The sequence below is a fragment of the Macadamia integrifolia genome, chromosome 6, assembly GCF_013358625.1.
Source record: "Macadamia integrifolia cultivar HAES 741 chromosome 6, SCU_Mint_v3, whole genome shotgun sequence".
In the NCBI taxonomy this organism is placed as follows: Eukaryota; Viridiplantae; Streptophyta; class Magnoliopsida; order Proteales; family Proteaceae; genus Macadamia; species Macadamia integrifolia.
The window spans coordinates 39,043,723-39,062,604 of NC_056562.1; the positions used below are offsets into that span (position 1 = coordinate 39,043,723).

An 18,882-nucleotide genomic window follows, 5' to 3' on the forward strand; every position below is an offset into this window, starting at 1 on the left:
TGAATCAAACCACTATTTTTTTCATAAAAAAAACTTAAATCCATATGATACAGATGATTCAATACAAGGTCCTAATACTGAGTAAAAAGACTGGAAACACCATTTTTATTAAGGATAAAATTTTCTGTCCAAGAACCAAAAACAATTGCCATATTTTATTGTTATTATTTTTTGAAGAAAAGTTTTTTTGGGTGAGAACGAGAATCATGTGCCAGCACTAAGGGCCCGTTTGGTATCGTTCTAAAAAAACGTTTCTGGAGTTTTTTCGTTCTATTGAAACGAAAAAACGGAATCTTCTGTTTGGTGCACTTATGGTCCGTTTATGTTTTTTTGGAACAAAAAGTGAAAAAAAAAACTGAAAAAACGAGATTGGACAGAAACTGAAGAACCCAGTTTCGTTCCATTTTACAAAAAAAAAAAGAAAAAAAAAAAATTCCTGATAAAAATCTGAAATTTTGAAACACCATTTTTTTGTTTAAAAACTGCATTTTGACACAGAAACTGAAATTTTCGTTTTTGACACGAAACGGCGTTTCTGGAACAGAAATGATACCAAACGAGCCCTAACAAATGAGAGCACAAGTAGATATCAACAAGGGGCATAATGGTCTTTTCGTGTAGACACTCTTGGAAAGAAAACACTTACCTTTTTTTCTAAATTTAATAAAAACTAAGGAGAGTAGCAATGATTTCATTATTCACTAGACATAGTGAAGCCTGGTCTTGCCGTCTCCTTGGGGTGTTTCGTTTTTCTTGGTGAACGTAAACGTCTTGGGTCTTTTTTTTTTTTTTTTTGTGATAGAAAGTCTTTGGTCTTCTTTTTTTGGTAAAATAAAGTCTTTGGTCTTTCAAATGGATTAAATTGAGCCAAATTGACTTTACAAAATACCAAGAAGATCCTAGTGGGCTCCATATCCGTACAATGGCGGGCACCACATCACACTGCAACAGGATTACAGGAGATTTGCAGAGTAATCTGAAGAAGAAGAAGAGAATGGGAGAATCGCGAAATGAAATGGCATATAACCATTAAATCTTCCAAAATTAGGAAGAAATTATTTGTTTCCTTCAGTAGCCGTTACATGTTGCGGTGAGGGAAACAAATAATTTCTTCCTAATTTTGGAAGATTTAATGATTATATGTCATTTTATTTCGGGATTCTCCCATTCTCTTCTTCTTCTTCTTCAGATTACTCTGCAAATATCCTAATTGAAGAGTTGGGAGAGAAGGGCTGAAAGGGGAGGAGAGGAGAAAGCCACTAATGGCGGATTCATCGCATACAACTGCCAGTTTCTTGGCTCAGACCAACGCTTTGTTCAGGAAGAACCTCATTTTCCAGGTCTGCAATTTCACTTCATCCTCTCTCTCTTTTGATTTTTGATTTTTGATTTTTTACATCTTCAAAGATTAGTGCTTGTTTCTTATTGTCTGCAAAAATCTGTGGAAATCTTAATGGGTTTAGTTAATATTAGACCTTAAATCTTAATTCTGCCCTTTTATTCAATTTGTTGTTGGAGTTGACATGTAAAGTGGTATAAACTTTGATTTCCTAAAAAGAGGTTGATTTCAGTTAGCTACGGTCAGTGGTTGATGGAAACTAAGCCCTTCATTTGATTTCCACCTGCAATTCCTCTGTTCTTAACTTCCAATTTTCTGTTCAGTATATCTTTGTCTTTATAAAGCCTTCTTTTGATTTACTAATTGAAGGAAATGGAATTTGATAGAAGTAATTGAATCAGGAATAATGATTTTGGTTTGGCTTATCCTACCTACTCTCCTCTTTTTCTCTGTCTCAAAAGAAAATGTCATGGATGGAAATGGTTATCGGCATCCCTAATATTATAGGCACTAGCCAAATAAAGTGTTTCCTGAGAGTCTTTCTGATGACTATGCCACTGGATATATTTAGAGGATTTGGAATTGTTCTTAATGATCAGTGATGATATTCGAACCTCTTAATTTTGCAGAGAAGAAATATGAAGGCAAGCATTAGGCTCGTTTTATTCCCAATGTTTCTCTGTTTGGTGCTTTTCTTGGTCCAAAAGGTGGTTAACAATGAATTGGATAAGGATCCTCAGTTAAGGTGTGGCTGCTCCTGCATTGGCAAAAATGCAGATGGTTCATGTAAAAAAACTGTATGTGGTATTGAGTACTCGGAATTGGGACAAGCAGTGTATTGTCCCATTCATAGGCCTCAGGAATGGCCAGCTTTATTGCAAGTGCCAGATTCAGCAAGTCGTTTTCCAGATGAGCCCTGCCAACGGAATGACTCCTGCCCAGCTACTATACTTTTTACTGGGGGAAACAGATCTCTTGGAGAAAGTATGTTTCCTTCCTCTTTTCTACTGTGTTTTATTTTATCATTGATAATTGGTTCAGCTGATCTGATTGATGAGTAAATTATTACTATTTGTTTGAATGACAACAATTCTTTAAATTGTGACAGGCGTAGCAAGAAATTTTTTCACGGGTACTTTCACTCCAAATTCTTCAGATATGTTGCAGAGCTTAGCCAATATTGTGCTGGTAACGTTGCCCCGTTTTTCTTGTTCTCACTTTCATCCATCACTAAATTGCAATATTGACTTCCATTGTCCCTATCCTTCTTAATTCATTCTTCTATGCCTATTGCTATGATGCTGATATGACTTCTGGAAAGCTTTCAGGGTTCATCCTCAGAACCTGCTCATAACAATTTTTTGGAGCCAGCTTTCAGTTCTGAAATTCCAGTTTATATCCTTCAATCTCAGTGTGTGCCAAATTTTACACTTTCCTTTCCCATCCAGATAGCTTCCCGCACAATGCAGAAAGGTGATGGATGTTTTGATTCATTTATCTATTCATAATCTGTTTATTGATACTAAAATTTCCATTCTTCAAGTAATGACTGGGCGTGAATTGTTACTGGTATCTACCACAGCGACAAATCCTTAATTCATCTAATATGAAATCTTAGATACCCATCAGCAAGATGCAAAAAAATTTCAAACTGCAGCCACATACATATACATGGTGCAGGTGCAGAGGATGAGGCCTATCCTTTGTTTCCACCAATCTGGCCAATCTGACATAAGAGATCTCTGGTGAGGCTTATTGGCAGTTGTGAACGTAAACCTGCGTAGTATCTATACATAATTTGCTGTGGTTGGCGGGAAATTGCTAAGCCATGAATCTCTCTCTCTTTTGTTTAGTATAATAGCTTACTTCTCTAACACTCTGGGTTGATACTTTTTTTTTTTCTATTAAATAAACTTGGATTTAGAGGTGAGATGTGTGCAAGGTTTAAATTTATGGTGCAACAGTTCTTCAGAGATAAATGATGATCAATTTAATGGATCCACAGAAGGGAAGTCTAATGAGATTGTTGCAGGTTGGCCTGCTTGACATTGTCTTTCCATATATTTGATGTTAAATTTTTTTATATGCTTGGAGAGTTGAATATGAAATTAATTTTCCTTGCAGCTTATGATTTCTTGAATTCAAATGAGAATAATTTCAATGTGAGGGTATGGTACAAACGGAGGGATGATCATAGTATTTTTCAAAACAGTCCTCCTGAATTGGTCCGGGTTCCACGATCAGTGAATGTGGTAAATAGCTATATCTTTATGATTCTAGTGTATGTCCAATACCATTTACTTTGGTACATTTTTTAAATTTTTCTTAATTTGCTTTCTTTCTTCCTTTTATTTTACTATTTTTAATAAATTGGTATGTGAAGAAGATGGAATCAATTTTATCCAGAGTTTGTGTCTCCATTTTTTTTTTTTTAAGTTTGAGTTGTGAATTCCATACTCAACATTAGATTTCACGTGCTACTGTGAACTATTTTCTATACAAGAAATATTTGGTCCCTTAATTGTTGAAGTTCATTCAATTTGATGTGGATGGATGAATCAGATTGCATCTTGACTGATTGAGAAGCTATAGATTTAAATTTTTTTATTGTTTATTATGAGAAGAACATAATAATTTAGTAGAAACTGCACCATGAAGAACATGAACATGGTCATGTTGATTCCTTCCAATGTCTATATATTTATCCATTCTTTTCCATCAGTGGGCACACACATTGAGGATTCATTTTGTGAATTTAAATTGCACTGAATTCTGGGGATGATGCATGAACAATAATTAATCCTAGCCTCGTTCCAAATTGTTTTACAACTACTATTTCCTTTTCTTCCCTCCTGTGAATAAGAGAATGACCCAAAACCCGACCCAAACATATACAAGTTTTATAAGAGAATGACCCAAAACCCGACCCAAACATATAGAAGCCCAATAACAACTGTGTGGGAAACTACAAAATACAAGACAAAAACCCAACAATCTCTACCTTGGCTTGGATTTGCAAGCCACCATGAAGAAGAACGGTGTTAAAGAACCAGTTCCATGGTTTGGACTGATCCATGGAAGCACTTCTGCATCCAACCACCCTCCTCTAACTCTCCCTTATTGCTTTTTTTTTTGTTTCCTGTTGTGTCTCATTCATCAACAAAGCAATAAGAACCTCATCAAGTCTGTGAGTATCCTTACCAAACAGTAATCTAGTCACCATGAGATCAAATGAAGGAAGTACATAGGTCAACAGGAGAAGTTCTTCATCCTCCTCGTTGATCTTAACATCTTGAGCAGACAACTCTTTTAGTATTCTGTTGAACTAATCCAAGTGCACCTTATATTTCAGTCCCTTTGACAACTGAACATCATATAATTGTTTCTTCAAAAACAACTGATTTGCCAATGAGTTCAACTTGTACCTGCACTACTTTGCCTAGACTTCCTCCAAAAAGTGTTATCAGCAAGATACAACTAGATTATGCTATTCGCTAGATCCCTCAACACTAGCCACTCATCTTTCATCATCTTATCCATGTTATATGATTTCTTCATGAGAGATTTGACTGTCATCTTTCGCATAAGAATATTCTTCATTTGTTATTGCCATAGAGTGAAGTCATTATGACCATTGAAAAGTTCTATGGAGAAACTTGAACCCTTCACCACCATCTGATTGACTCGGTCTTGACCCTTCATGGCTGCCATCAACCTTAACGTACCTGATCACCGTTGATCATGCATGAACCTACACAATCTATACCAATGAAGGGAATTTACTTGATTCTGATGGAGGGCCGGTAGGGGTAGGGAAGAAATCTCTGAGATGGGTCTGAGAGTTGCAGGGGAGGAAGAGAACAGCACACATTGCCCACAGGCACTCAAACATCAACTCAACTCATTCTTCTATTCTTCAGTTTGTGTTCTAATTGAATGATTACTGAAAGGAAACCTACTTAAATTTGGAAACTCAAATTAATTGGAAACTAAATCCTAATAGCTATCTCCTACTTAAGCCACCAAAAACAAAAGATTTCATGAAAATAGAAATAAAATCCTAAAATATCCTAATAGCTAAAGACCCAAATTGGATCTAGTTCAACTCTATTTGGATACTCAGGTGGGTTTGGATCGGTTCAAGGGTGCGCATCTCCATCAAATTCACACTGCACACTGCGTCCATAGTGCTAGAAAGCCTTGTGATGCCAAACTCTTACCCATGGGGCCGTGAACAATCTTTTCACATCTCGGATTATTCCACTTAACTCCTTCTCCCTCCTAGGGTGTATTGTAAACCCACCTTTTTTTTTCCTTCTCCCTGCGATACTTGAAACACACATACTGACATACCCAAAAGCCATTGATTCCTATTCACGTTGGTTACTTTTTTTTTTTTGTATTCTCTCTTCCACACAAGTCAGAACTCCCTCTCTCCTTCTTAACTCCATGCAAGGATCACAAGGAAACCTCCAACACCCCCTTTCCTTCTTCCCAAAATGTGGTTTCCTTTACCCTTTTTTCCCCCCTAAAAACCTTAGCCAATTTCCATTTATAAGTAAAGGGAAAACAATTTGCGCTCTATTGCAAAGAAAAAAAGCTGAACTGTTGTTGTACCTTCTTCTGCTTGTCTTGCACATTGCACATTCCCTAGATCTCCATGCATCAATTGCGACGATCTGCCTAACGTCGCTTTAATATCGCTTGTTGGGATCGAATGTGCAAACACAAGGAAGGAACCAAACAATAATGACACAAAAGCACAAGGATTTATTGTGTTTCGGCATGAATGCATACATCTACCTGATTGAACAAAATAAATTTTCAATTAATCCAGAAAACCACTCTACACTTCTCTCCACCTCACAATGTGATATCCTTGCTTGTGTCAAGGGTTTTCCCCCCATAGACAATATATAGGAAATCTTAAAATCCCTAATCTCCAACCTAATTACAATTTTACCCTTGTACATGTAATAGACCCAAACCCGATCCAAACATATACAAGCCCAATAATGACTATGTGGACCACTACAAATACAAGACAAAAGACCCAACACATCTTAGTGTGCTTTGAGATTTTCATTTTTTTGCTATGTTGTTACTATTAACTGGAGAAATGTTATTTTATTGTAGTTTTCATATTTCATTTGGTGCTTCTTTTTTCATTTCCTTTTGGATAGTGTTCCAATTAGACTTTCCTCTTATGTTTTAGCTTACCTTCCACAATTCAGGAACACTTGTTTCTGTCAAAAGTTTGATCTCCCTTTGATAAACGTTTATATTTGTTTCTATCCACAGGGATATTTTTTACTCGGCAATCTCTTGTTTCCCGTTTACATGTTTTACATATCTTTCTCTTATGTCCTCTTTAGTATGCCAAACAATGTACATAGGAGAATATGCTAATATATCCTACATATATACTACAGGCCTCCAATGCCTACCTTCAGTTCTTAAAGGGTGCTGGCACGAAAATGCTATTAGAATTTGTCAAAGAGATGCCAAAAACTGAAACAAGACTCAGTTTGGATCTCTCTTCTCTTCTTGGTGGACTCTTCTTTTCATGGGTTATTTTGCAACTTTTCCCTGTAAGTATACGCATGGTGTCTACATGCATAAAAAAATTGCCTGAACTGAACTCTGGAAAAAGTTGAGGCTTGTACGCTTTTGTAATAGTTTGTTGTAAACATTGTTGTAGATTCTAACTATTTATATTAACTTCTTACTTGCTAGCCAAATTCTGCTACTGATTTAACAATCTTAGCCAATTTCATGTATGGGTAACTTACAATAACATATTTTCTTTAGGATTCTGAAACAGAAAATGGGCATAATCTTGCTTATGAGTATTTTTCCCCTATACTGTTTTTTTTTTTTTAAATTTGTTTTAATTTTTTTTTCTTCCCTTTATAAAATCTTTGCTGCATGACTTCTGAGTCCATGAAAGAATTTATTCAGCAAACTGATCCATAACTGTAATTCTATGGTAGAGATTCATATATTGCTAGTCTATTTTTGTTCTTTGGATTATTTTCTAGACTATTAAACATTGAATTTCATTCTCATTAATTTTAAGGAATTCTTTTCGTTCAGAAAAGCCTATGCCATGACTATGTGGAGTGGTTCATTCTTCTTTCAGATGTAAGCATATTTTTTTTTTTATGACTAATGTGCTTTTGGTATGGTACCTTTTGGTGTAGGTGATATTGACATCTCTGGTTTATGAGAAGCAACAAAAACTAAGAATCATTATGAAAATGCATGGGCTTGGTGATGGTCCTTATATGTTAATTTCTTATGCCTATTTTCTTTTCTTATCCTCAAGTTACATGTTATGTTTTGCCATATTTGGCTCACTTGTAGGTGAGATACGACCCCTGGAATCAATCTGCTCTACATGGCTTTCAAAACTGAAAGTGTTGTCTAACTCAGATCTATTCCTTACAGGGTTAAATACCTTCACGATGAATGACTACAGTATACAATTTGTGTTTTACTTCATCTATATTAACTTGCAAGTTTCATTCGCATTTTTAGCAGCAACGGTTTTTTCAAATGTTAAGACTGCTACAGGTTTGACCTCAACTGGACACATTTTACTTGCAGTAAAGCCTCTGTTGTTGGCTTACAACAACAATAGACTCATGTTTATGGTTGAAATTTGATGATGACAGCAATAGGGCACATATGCGTCTTTGGATCGGGGCTCTTAGGAGCTTTTCTTTTCCAGACATTTCTTGAAGATAATTCCTTTCCAGGTGAGTATGAGAATCCTTTTTTAGGGGACTGGGGGAAGCAAAACAGTTTTGTTACTGTTTTTGAAGATGTTTTTTGCACTTTTAGAATTTAAATATATCCATGAATCTACTTTTATTGAATCTTGTTGCTACCTATATCATGGTTCAATGGATCAGGAGCCCGGACCAAGGTTGGACAATTCCTTTGACAAAATCGATCCTGTCTGTAGATTGAATTGTCCATTGGCACATCCTGGTCCTTGATTCCTTGGCTAATAATGATACATAAGACCGAAAATCACGCTGTTGAAATGGTGATAGATCCATCTGATGATCTTCTTATTTTATTTATTTACTTATTTTTCTTCCCCGTAGGCAATAATTTTCTGATTGTCCAAAAGAAATGGCAAATCAGATGAGCGGATCATCCCATTCAGGATTGAGTTGTAGACTATAAGACTTTCATTTGCAATCCATTCACTTGAGGCTCATGAGCACCAAAAGTGCTATTCTGATGTTGTATGACAGTATCTACGGTCTTCATATCTCACCAATTTGTAGCCCGGAGATCTCTTACAGTTGTATTTTGTATTCATCTAGTCAATCTTTATATATTCATACTATTCATCAATCCCTAATCATTATCAGCCTGAATTTCCTGTTGTAGGGCATTGGATTATAGTTATGGAGTTATTTCCTGCCTTTTCTCTATACCGTGTTATATATGAATTTGGGCAATATGTTCAACCGGGAATTCCTGTTGGGATGAGGTGGAAAGATCTGAATGATAACACAAATGGAATGAGAAAGGTTTTAATTCTCATGATTTTGGAATGGTTTGTGGTCCTTCTCGTCACATATTATTTAGATCAAGTGGTATCATCTGGAGGTGGCATGCAAAAGCATCCTCTTTTTTTCTTGCGAAGTGTCCAGAAGAAGAAATTACCATCTTCTTCGAAGCCTAGCATGCAAAGACAAGGATCTACGGTTTTAGCTCAAATGGAGAAACCTGATGTCTTCCAAGAGGTAACTGCTCACTTGCAAATTATGCATGCCCTCTTATTTATAGGAGCTGCTTTTTGAAGAAGAAAATCGCCCATATAAAATACCACTTGATTTATCCACTAATGGCATAGACATTACACATGGTGAACCTTGAGGGGGAGGTGGCTGAACTAAAATTCACTTCTATGAGATATTTTCAAGTGATTGGGTTTTCCTCACCATTGATCGACAGTCATGTTTTTCTATGTAGATATTTGTTGTTGTTTGCCGTAGCATTTTGAATCAATTTGTTTTTACTGGATGGACAAATTTATGGTTAGGAATCTTTAAGTCTTGGGTTCCACTCTTTGCATGTACTCCACAATGACATTGGTGGATCAGACTCTTGAAATGCTATTTTTCTAATGTTCTATTTATGGATAATGTTTATCTTCTCTATGTAGAGGGAGAAAGTTGAACAGTTACTCCTTGAATCCAGTACAAGTTATGCTGTTGTCTGTGACAACATAAAAAAGGTGTATCCAGGGAAGGATGGAAATCATGATAAACTTGCAATTGGAGGGTTATCTCTTGCTTTGTCCAGAGGGGAATGCTTTGGTATGCTTGGACCTAATGGTGCTGGGAAAACCTCTTTCATTAATGTGGTAAGTAGAATGCTCATTGTTTCTGTCTTATAAAAGACATAGGCCTTTCTTTGTGAATCATAGCTTCAGATTCCATTTACACTCTTTACAAAGGAGACAGCCAGTAGTTGTTAGGTTATGTAATTAATAATATCATAAAACATAACTGACATTATTAACTGTTGTCTCTGTTATAGCGGTTCTACAACAGTAACAACCAGTAGCTGTTAGGTTATATCATTAATAATAGCATAAATGTAACAGAGAGTAGTTAACTGTTGTCCCTGTTATATTGGCTGTTATTGCGTAAATTTCAAACTTTTTGGAGTGACACAGTCAACAACAACAAACTGAGCCTTATCCCAACTTAATGAGGTTGGCTACATGGTCCCCTCAAATAACTACATATAACACATGCCTTTCTATTGTTTCGTAATAGCAAGAGTCAACAGCCATTAGGGAATCATACCAATCACTTTTTAAAACTTGCCTTTATTTTTGTGTTGGGTGTTGTCAATAAGGATTGTTCAAAGATTTTATACATTTTTTTAAGCGTCTGATTCTGCAATTAGGAGGAATTGAGTCCTTGTATACAGTTTCTTATATTTGTAGAACTAATAGATGTCGTGAGAAGAAGGATTAATATAGCTCTTATTCAAGAGACTAGTTGGAAGGTTACAAAGCTAAGGAGTTGGATGACTATAAAGTTTAAACTTTGGTATACGGGGGGATAAAAGTAATAGAAATGGAGTGGGAATAGTAGTGGATAAAGACATAAAGAATGATGTGGTGGATGTACAAAGACTTGGACATAGGATTATATCCATTAAAATTGTGCTGGAGAAAGAAGTTGTCAATATATTAGTGCTTAGAAACCCCAAGCAAGGATTAAAGTATTGGTATCGGATGCCGCATCTGTCAGGTCATTTTAAGAGACGTATCATAGCATATCGTGTCTTACCGTATCAAAGATACACCCATGAATGGACAAGATACACATGGAATACACTTTTGCATAAAAGATAGTATAAATAACATGTATTACGCATATGCACTAAAATGGAGAACACCTTACTGAGAGACAAGTGCATGCAATTGAAACTGTTATAAACGAAGGTTTCTTATATATAGTAATAGTTTATTATCGATTTTCTATGAAATTTTAAAATATATTTCTAAAAGTTGATGTAATAATTCATGTTTGATGCAAATGTTTTAGTTTGTTTTACCTAAATCTACTCAAACATAGCAAAAAACAGAAGTTTAACAAAGATTTGCAGAAAAAAATTCAAGTTTTTTCAACTTACCTATCTTGCACTATATTTAGCTTCAATGGATGATTTTTAATGCTTCAATCCTCTAAACATCAGTTTGATTGTATATTTTGAGTTGTTTTCTATGAACGATTAAAAGCCCCAAGTTCAAGAAATGAAAGGGAGTTCAATTGTTGAGTTGTGCTTAAAATTTGGAAACTTAACTCTTAAGTACTATCAATGAGAAGAACAGGCTTTCTTTCAAAAGTGAAATGTGTTATGTAGATATGTATCTTAAGTATCGGTATGTATTAGTGAGTAACGCTTGTGTATCGGTGGGTATCAATGTGTCGGCCGATACGTATCAATACACAAGGATACACTTATTTTTTTCTTTAAAAAGTGTATTTTATCAGTCCATATTGGATACCGATATGTATCGGCCGAAAAAATACTGACCAATACTTTAAACCATGACCCCAAGTAACATTGGATGAAAGTAGTAAGATACATTTTGGGAACAAATGGATGGTTTACTGCAAAGTTCTGGCTAAGAAGAAAGTATTATTATAGGGGGTGATCTGAATGGACATGTTGGGAGAAACCGTAGAGGATATGAGGATGTATATGGAGGCTATGGTTTTGGCGAGAGGAATGAAAGGGGATCTTAGTTTTAGATTGTTCTGTCACATATGATTTATCCATTGTAAACACTTGTTTTAAAGGAGGAGCATATAATTAATTACCTATAAGAAATGAGCATATATTTACCTGTAAAGGTGGGGACCATATTAGCCAAATAGATTTCTTTCTCACTAGAAGGTCCGATAGATTACTATGTAAGGATTGTAAGGTGATACCTGGGGAGAGCTTGTCCACTCAAAATAGATTTTTGGTCATGGATATTTGCTTCACTCCCCAGGTTCGTGAGGAAGGGAAGTCTATTTTCCCTAGGATGAGGTGGTGGAGCTTAAAACGGGGTTACCTTGAATGCATTCAGTGATAAAGGGGTCAACCAAGGAAAATGGGACTTTAAGGGGGACGCTAACACTATGTGGAACAATATGGCGGCTTTCATTAAGAAGGTTTCTAAAGATGTCCTAACGGAATCGAAGGGAAATCACCATTCCATTAGGGAGACTTGGTGGTGGAATGATGAGGTTCAAGCAGCAATTCAGACTAAGAAAGCTAGCTTTAAGACCTGAAAATGACTAAAGACGTAGAAGATCTAAAAAGGTACAAAAGTGATGATGGTAGAGTGCTAGTAAGGGATGAGGACATTATGAAGAGATGTGAAAAGTATTTCTAAGGCCTTCTAAATGGAGACATTTCGAGCATCTGTGGCCCAGAAGACTGCATTTCTCATCAGGGCACCACATGCTATAGATATATTCGAAAGGTTATGGTTTCTAAAGTCAAAGAAGTCTTAAGAAAGATGAAAGTAGGCAATATACCAAGCCCATATGAGGTCCCAATAGAAGTGTATAAGAGCTTAGGATTTTGTGGTATATCTTGGTGAACCATAACAAGATTATGAGCACAAAGAAAATGCCAGATGAATGGAGGAAAAATACTGTAGTTCTAATCTACAAACATACAGTTGATATTCAATGCTTTAATAAGTATAAAGGCATTAAACTACGGAGTCATATTGTGCAGTTATTGGAGAATGTTATTGGAGCTCACTTGAGAATAGAAACTACTATCTCGGAGAACCAATTTGGTTTTATGATAGTTAGATCATATAGTTGTCACGGCGCCAAGGTGAACCAAGGCCGTGGAGAGCTGTCTAAGCTCTTAAGCAACAAGTCACCCACCTAGGCGTTGCCAAGGTGCCTAAGTCGCCTAAGTGTTATTTTTTGTCTTTCCTCTTCTCTAACAATATTTAGTATGCTACATATACCTTGTATCATAAAAAAATCAATATTAAGCCACATCAATTCATAAAAAATCAACTTTAAGCCACATCAAGATAATAAATATTAACTCACATTAAGTTATAAAAAATCAACATTTAGAGAAATGTTTTTGTTCTCTAATAAGTTTGACTGGTTAAATGATTTTAGAGACTTTTTGTATTAGGTAGAGCATAAAACTATCTTTCTAACAAGTCTAAGATTACTTAAATCTAAGTTGTAACGATAGGTCAAACTTATTTTAAAATGCATGAATTTTGTTAAAATCGCCCGAATGAAAATTATTTATGGACATCAAAACAAAATATTATTTTACAACACTTTTAGTTTTCAGTAAAGTTTTAGCATGATAAAAATTATGCAATTTTCATAACTGAGAAAAATCCAAGCATTTGACAATTAAAAATCACCCCTACAATGAAAAAATCCAGTTTTTGTTCTTGGACTAGAGGGTTGACTTTTTATCCTTCTGGAATTTATTTTTAAACTATTTTTATCGGATTCAAATGGGGGTATTTTCTTATTTATGAATACTATCTTAAATAAATGAATTAAATGATATTTGACATAAATAAGTGTTGCACCTTACAGTAAGGCGACAGTCGCCTAGAACCTACTTAGGCCACCTGGCTTACTAAGGAGGCTCATGGAAATATTTAGAGTTTGCAAGAAGGATCTTCATATGGTCTTTATTAACCTAGAGAAATCCTATGACTCTATAACAGAGTCCCTATGGAGTTACTCTGGTATGTACTAGAGAAGAGAAATGTGTCAAGTAAATATATGGAAATGGTTAAGGATATTCAGTGAAGGCGTTGTTACTAGTGTGAGAACCGTGGGAGGTCAAGGTAGTAAATTCCCTATCACAATTGGGTTACTTCAAGGATCAACTTTAAGCTTTTACTTAGTCATGCTTATTATGGATGATTTAACTAGGAAAATTCAAGAGGAGGTTCGGTGGTGTATGCTTTTTGTTGATGATATTGTTTCGGTGGATGAGACAAAAACAATCATTAACACTAGTTGGAGTTATAGAGATCAACCTTGAAATCCAGAGGTTTTAAGATAAGTAGAACGAAGACCGAGTATATGGTATGTAACTTTAGTGACACTAAGTTGGATAACAAAATGGTGAAAATTGAGGAGAGAGAGAGAGATCCTATAAATTGATTTATTTTCAATATTCGGGGTCAACCAAAATTAAAGGAGATGATATAGAAGATGATGTTTCACAGAGAATTAAAGTGGGATGAATGAAATGGAGAGGTATGACCGAAGTGTTGTGTGATCGGCATATTCCTTTAAAGCTTAAAGGAAAATTCTATAGAACTATTGTAAGACCGGTTACGATGTATGTTGCGAAATGTTGTGCAGTTAAGAAGCATCATATAGATAAATTAATTGTAGCAAAGATGAAGATGCTGAGGTGGATGTGCAGCAAAACTAGGAAGGATAACGTAAGGAATGACCATAATAGAGCTGATTTGGAAGTTGCCTCGATACATGATAAGCTCCAAGAAAGTCATTTGAGGTGGCATGGTAATGTTCAATGAAGGCCTTGGGATGCACCAGTATGGAGAAAGGATCTGACTCAAATTGAAGGAATTAAAAGAGCTCGAGGCAGGCCTAAAAGAACCCTAGGAGAAGTATTGAAGAAAGACATGCATAGTTTAGGTCTTCACCCTAATATGACCTCAAATAGAGCTGTTTGGAGGGCTAGGCTCCATGTATCCGACCCCATTTAGGTGGGATATTGCTGAGTAGTTGTGTTGTTGCAGTGTTCTTTTCTTTTTACTATTATATTTAATATTTTGTCTTTTGCCCGGATCCATGTAGCGGACCCTATTTAGTTGGGATAAGACTGAATTTGTTGTTGCTGTTGTTGTAATGTTTCTACGAAGATCATCTTGTGGCTCTTCTCTCTCCAACTCGAATAATAGGATTTTTTTTCTTTTTATATAAATGAATAGAACTGTTACTCTGCTCTTTTAAACAACATTAAGAGTTTTTATGCCTCTGTAACAGATGACTGGGCTCATAAAGCCAACATCAGGAATGGCACTTGTGCAGGGTGTGGACTTACAGACTGATATGAACAAAATATACACGAGCATGGGTGTCTGTCCACAGCATGAGTAAGCAGATATCATCCTTCAGTGCAAATATATCTAATAAATCATGGGACCCAACTAATTATAGATTTCTACATATATTTTTTCTTACCTTACCTCTCCTTGTTTTTGTTCGAACTATGACACAGCTTGCTTTGGGAAACACTAACAGGACGAGAGCACCTACTATTTTATGGAAGACTGAAGAACCTCAAAGGCGCGGCATTAACACGAGTGAGTTGATGCTGAATTTTTTTTTTCGGGGGGAGGGGGTGTTCTTTAAATTATTGTTTTAGGGCCATTCCTTGGAACAATGGTAAAAGGTTTGGGCTGCCAGGGTTTGAGTCTTTAGAGGGCCACTTTGCGCAAAAAATGCTGAAGGTTAGGACTGTTTCCAAAATCAACCCTCCCAGGACCCCACATAGGCGGGACAAGCACTTTGTAATGCTCTTTTTGTTATCATTGTTTTGCATTGCACTTGGTAATGCTCTTTTTGTTAATCATTGTTTTGCGTGTTTTGATATAGAGATCAATAGATCTGATAATTTTTTTACTACTGCAAAGAGAAAATTGAATTCCAGAAAAGAACAAGCTCCAGGAAAATTTCAAATAATTTTGGTGGATCACAGCAGAAAATATTTGTAAGCTACAATACTTAAAGAAAAAAACAGCTGTACAACTGAAGTATCTATTGACAGTCAATGCAAACAATTGACATAGAATAATACATTGAGGAGAAGTGAATAGGTATCACTTGAATTTATAGAATTATTAGAATTATGAGATATAAATGCAAGGACTTGAGTAATCCAAACTGGATGATTTTAATTGCTTATGTAGCATGCTGTTTCTGGTATGTGATGCATTCTTGCTTTCTGCACGGGTTTTTTGATGCAATTGTTTTTATAAGTCTTTATTAAGATGATTGTCAGCCAACAAAAATTCTCAAACCATAGATTACTGTAGGAAGTATTCCTATTTTTCAAACTATACTTATAATCTCTCTCTCTCTCTCTCTCTCTCTCCCCTCTTAATAAATCCATCTACGAAGAAAAAGATTACAGTGAATAGTTCAAGCTGGATGTGGTAAACTAATAGTGAATATCCATACACAAATTCTGTAGAAGGGAAAAAAGGTTTTATCCAAAACCTGATTGTGGCAAAATCATGTAAATAAGTCTGGATTTCCTGTCATGTTATCATAGTGATTTCAAGTGTGTTCATTTCTTTCATCTTTGTTCTACTCTTCAGGCAGTGAAAGAATCCCTTAAGAGTGTAAATCTATTTCATGGAGGTGTTGCTGATAGAAAGGCGGGAAAATACAGTGGAGGGATGAAGAGGAGGCTTAGTGTTGCCATTTCACTGATCGGGAATCCTAAAGTTAGTCAACATACATTTAAAATTAATTATTTAGATTCCCTGTATTGCAACTTACTGTGGATTATCTATAACTTTTGCTAGATTGTCTATATGGATGAGCCTGGCACAGGATTAGATCCAGCTTCCAGAAAGAATTTGTGGAATGTTATCAAGCATGCAAAGAGAGACAGGGCAATCATTCTCACCAGTAATATTTATTTATTCCTTTTCTTTATTAATTCAATTCTTGTATCACCTGAAATACTCAGTCCTTCACTCTTTTACATTTGTTTTTCTCTTTGCTGCATATGGTTTTCTGAGGTTCTTGCCTTTTGCAGTTCTATTACTAGATACACATAACTTTGGCCTTAGCTTTTATTCTTTCCCCTTTATCCAGCTTTTATTCTTTCCCCTTAATCCTTTCTTGTTTTTCACGCAAAGCCTCACCAATGAGGGTGCTCACTGGTTTCAGCTCATTCAATGGAAGAGGCAGAGTTCCTGTGCGACCGATTGGGGATCTTAGTGGATGGCAGTTTACGGTGCATAGGAAGTCCAAAAGAGGTAAATTTAACATATATTTATTTATACAGGAAAAGCATAAGTAATTACGATAACTTACTGACTTTACAACTCCCAGTTTAGAACAAATTGAACCATCTATCTGACCCACCAGCCAGTGGTGGAAAGAAAAAAAAAAAAATTCCTCCATGAAATCCATGATTTCAATTTTTGAGAAGCACTATATCATAAGCAATTATTGAACACGTAGCTCTACTGGACCTCTAACCTGGAGGTTGTTGGGGAGATCTCTACCTACATAGAGAAGTTCTCTTAGCCATCAAATGGGTCAATATGAACAAAATTTTTAGCCTAGAGACTCCATAGTCTCATGGTCTGTTTGAACTTTATTTGATAGGTCCAGACATGGAGTCAGAATTCAAACTCTAATTTATTATGTAACTGAGCTACCAGATTCCAATCAATATCAAATGCTGAGAAACTTGTTTGGTTTATTGTGAATGACAGTTGAAGGCTAGGTATGGAAAATCATATGTGTTAATGATAACGACATTGAATCAAGAGGAGGAGGTGGAGAACTTGGTGCACCAGCTCTCTCCAAATGCAATCAAGACATACCATTTATCCGGAACCCAGAAGTTTGAACTGCCAAAGCATGAAGTTAGGATTGCAGATATTTTCCAAGCAATTGAGATCGCAAAGAGAATGTTCACAATACAGGCATGGGGTCTGTCTGACACCACCTTGGAGGATGTCTTCATCAAGGTTGCTCAATAGGTTGAAGCGTTCAACATGCTTTCATGATTGTTAAAGACGCATATAATTTTTCTTATTTCTTATTTCTTTCATTGTTGTCGATGAGTACTATGTTTTTGTCAAGTATACTTGAATTGGTTTATTTTGTTATATCTTTTTTTTTTGATAGTAAATTCACACCAAACTATATTATATTAGTTAGAGATAATAGTGTCCATAGTAAGTGGTAGTAGCTAGTTGATGCATAGATAGCACCACCTCGTCGTTCGGCTTAAGTTTGAACAAAAAGTTAGGTTGATTATTATATACATACAGCCACACACTAATAATACTTAAAGGCCATGAGGTGGGGTTAGAGAAGTTCTGAGTTAGGGGCTCCAAGGCTGTGTCATCACTCCAAACTTCCTTGATCTGCCATCCATGGTTTTTGGCTGTCATCAACCAGCAAAGGAGAGACTTTGCACTGGCTTCAACTTGGTTTCCTGTCATCACATGATTGGCCATAAAGTAAATAGTATTAGTGTTGGAGAAAATGCCATAGGTCCATCCATACATATTACATTTTCCAGTTTTATGTATGGAGCAGGCTAAGATATATTTATTGTGTGGCAGAATTATGGTAGTTGGTATAATCTGGGTTTGGGTGGTAGAGGCTCTTGGGAGAACTGTGTTTTCACATTGGGACCAATTATTCATGTTATGTATGATTCCTAGAGGATTTGGTTGTTCCTTTTGCATAATTACTTTGTTTCTATGGGACCATATAAAAAAACATCCTGTTATGAAGGAGATGAAAAAGGGTCTTAGGCGCGAAGGCTTTAGAATCTCTGAGTTAAATAAATACAAAACTAAGGTGTTCAAAGAGGTGGATGGAGGTTGTAGCCGCTCAATCCTAAGCCCCAAGTGGCTGGCTGCCCAAACTCTTTTGGTAAAGTCGCATGACACAAAGATATGCCATGTGTTCTCAGTGTGATGACGACAGAGATCACATATTGGGTCTAATGGCTTCCATTTTTGCACGCGATCTTTAGTTGGGAGACCTCCCTGAGCCACCCGCCAAAAAAGAGTTTGAATTTCGGATGAAGATTCAGTTTCCAAAAGAAACGCCACCAATGTGAGCAGAGCGAGGAGCATGTGCACCTGTTGGAAATCCTATGTTGATTAGCGCAGAGATTATTTGTGAGAAACTTAATTGTCAATTGGACAGAAATTTTTTTTGATTGTGATAACAGACACCACCATGTGTCAGTTGATGGTAAAG

The 18,882-nt window shown here is 36.0% G+C and overlaps 1 protein-coding gene across 2 annotated transcripts; it reads left to right on the plus strand.

The window, feature by feature from the left end:
• Positions 1-1,174: 1,174 nt before the first annotated feature.
• Positions 1,175-17,771, plus strand: LOC122082711 (ABC transporter A family member 7-like). Of its 2 annotated transcripts, XM_042650442.1 has the most exons (18): positions 1,185-1,340; positions 1,969-2,323; positions 2,448-2,527; positions 2,668-2,812; positions 3,264-3,371; positions 3,464-3,591; positions 6,772-6,930; positions 7,543-7,705; positions 7,790-7,915; positions 8,017-8,100; positions 8,747-9,105; positions 9,528-9,728; positions 14,902-15,011; positions 15,137-15,221; positions 16,239-16,367; positions 16,449-16,554; positions 16,819-16,907; positions 17,373-17,771. In XM_042650442.1, the coding sequence occupies exons 1-18, from the start codon at positions 1,263-1,265 to the stop codon at positions 17,640-17,642; spliced, it is 2,775 nt and encodes a 924-aa protein (XP_042506376.1). In that variant the 5' UTR covers positions 1,185-1,262; the 3' UTR covers positions 17,643-17,771. The 2 variants fall into 2 exon arrangements, with proteins under 2 accessions (XP_042506375.1, XP_042506376.1); XM_042650441.1 differs by having other exon boundaries at positions 1,175-1,340; positions 7,543-7,915.
• Positions 17,772-18,882: the final 1,111 nt, after the last annotated feature.

What these genes read in the sequence shown, in the direction of transcription:
- LOC122082711 (XM_042650441.1), top strand. Translation starts at nt 1,263, where the DNA reads ATGGCGGATTCATCGCATACAACTGCCAGTTTCTTGGCTCAGACCAAC. An exon ending in TTCCACGATCAGTGAATGTG is followed by an intron (nt 3,592 to 6,771) that starts GTAAATAGCTAT and finishes TATATACTACAG; the next exon opens with GCCTCCAATGCCTACCTTCA. An exon ending in TTATTTTGCAACTTTTCCCT is followed by an intron (nt 6,931 to 7,542) that starts GTAAGTATACGC and finishes CTTTTGGTGTAG; the next exon opens with GTGATATTGACATCTCTGGT.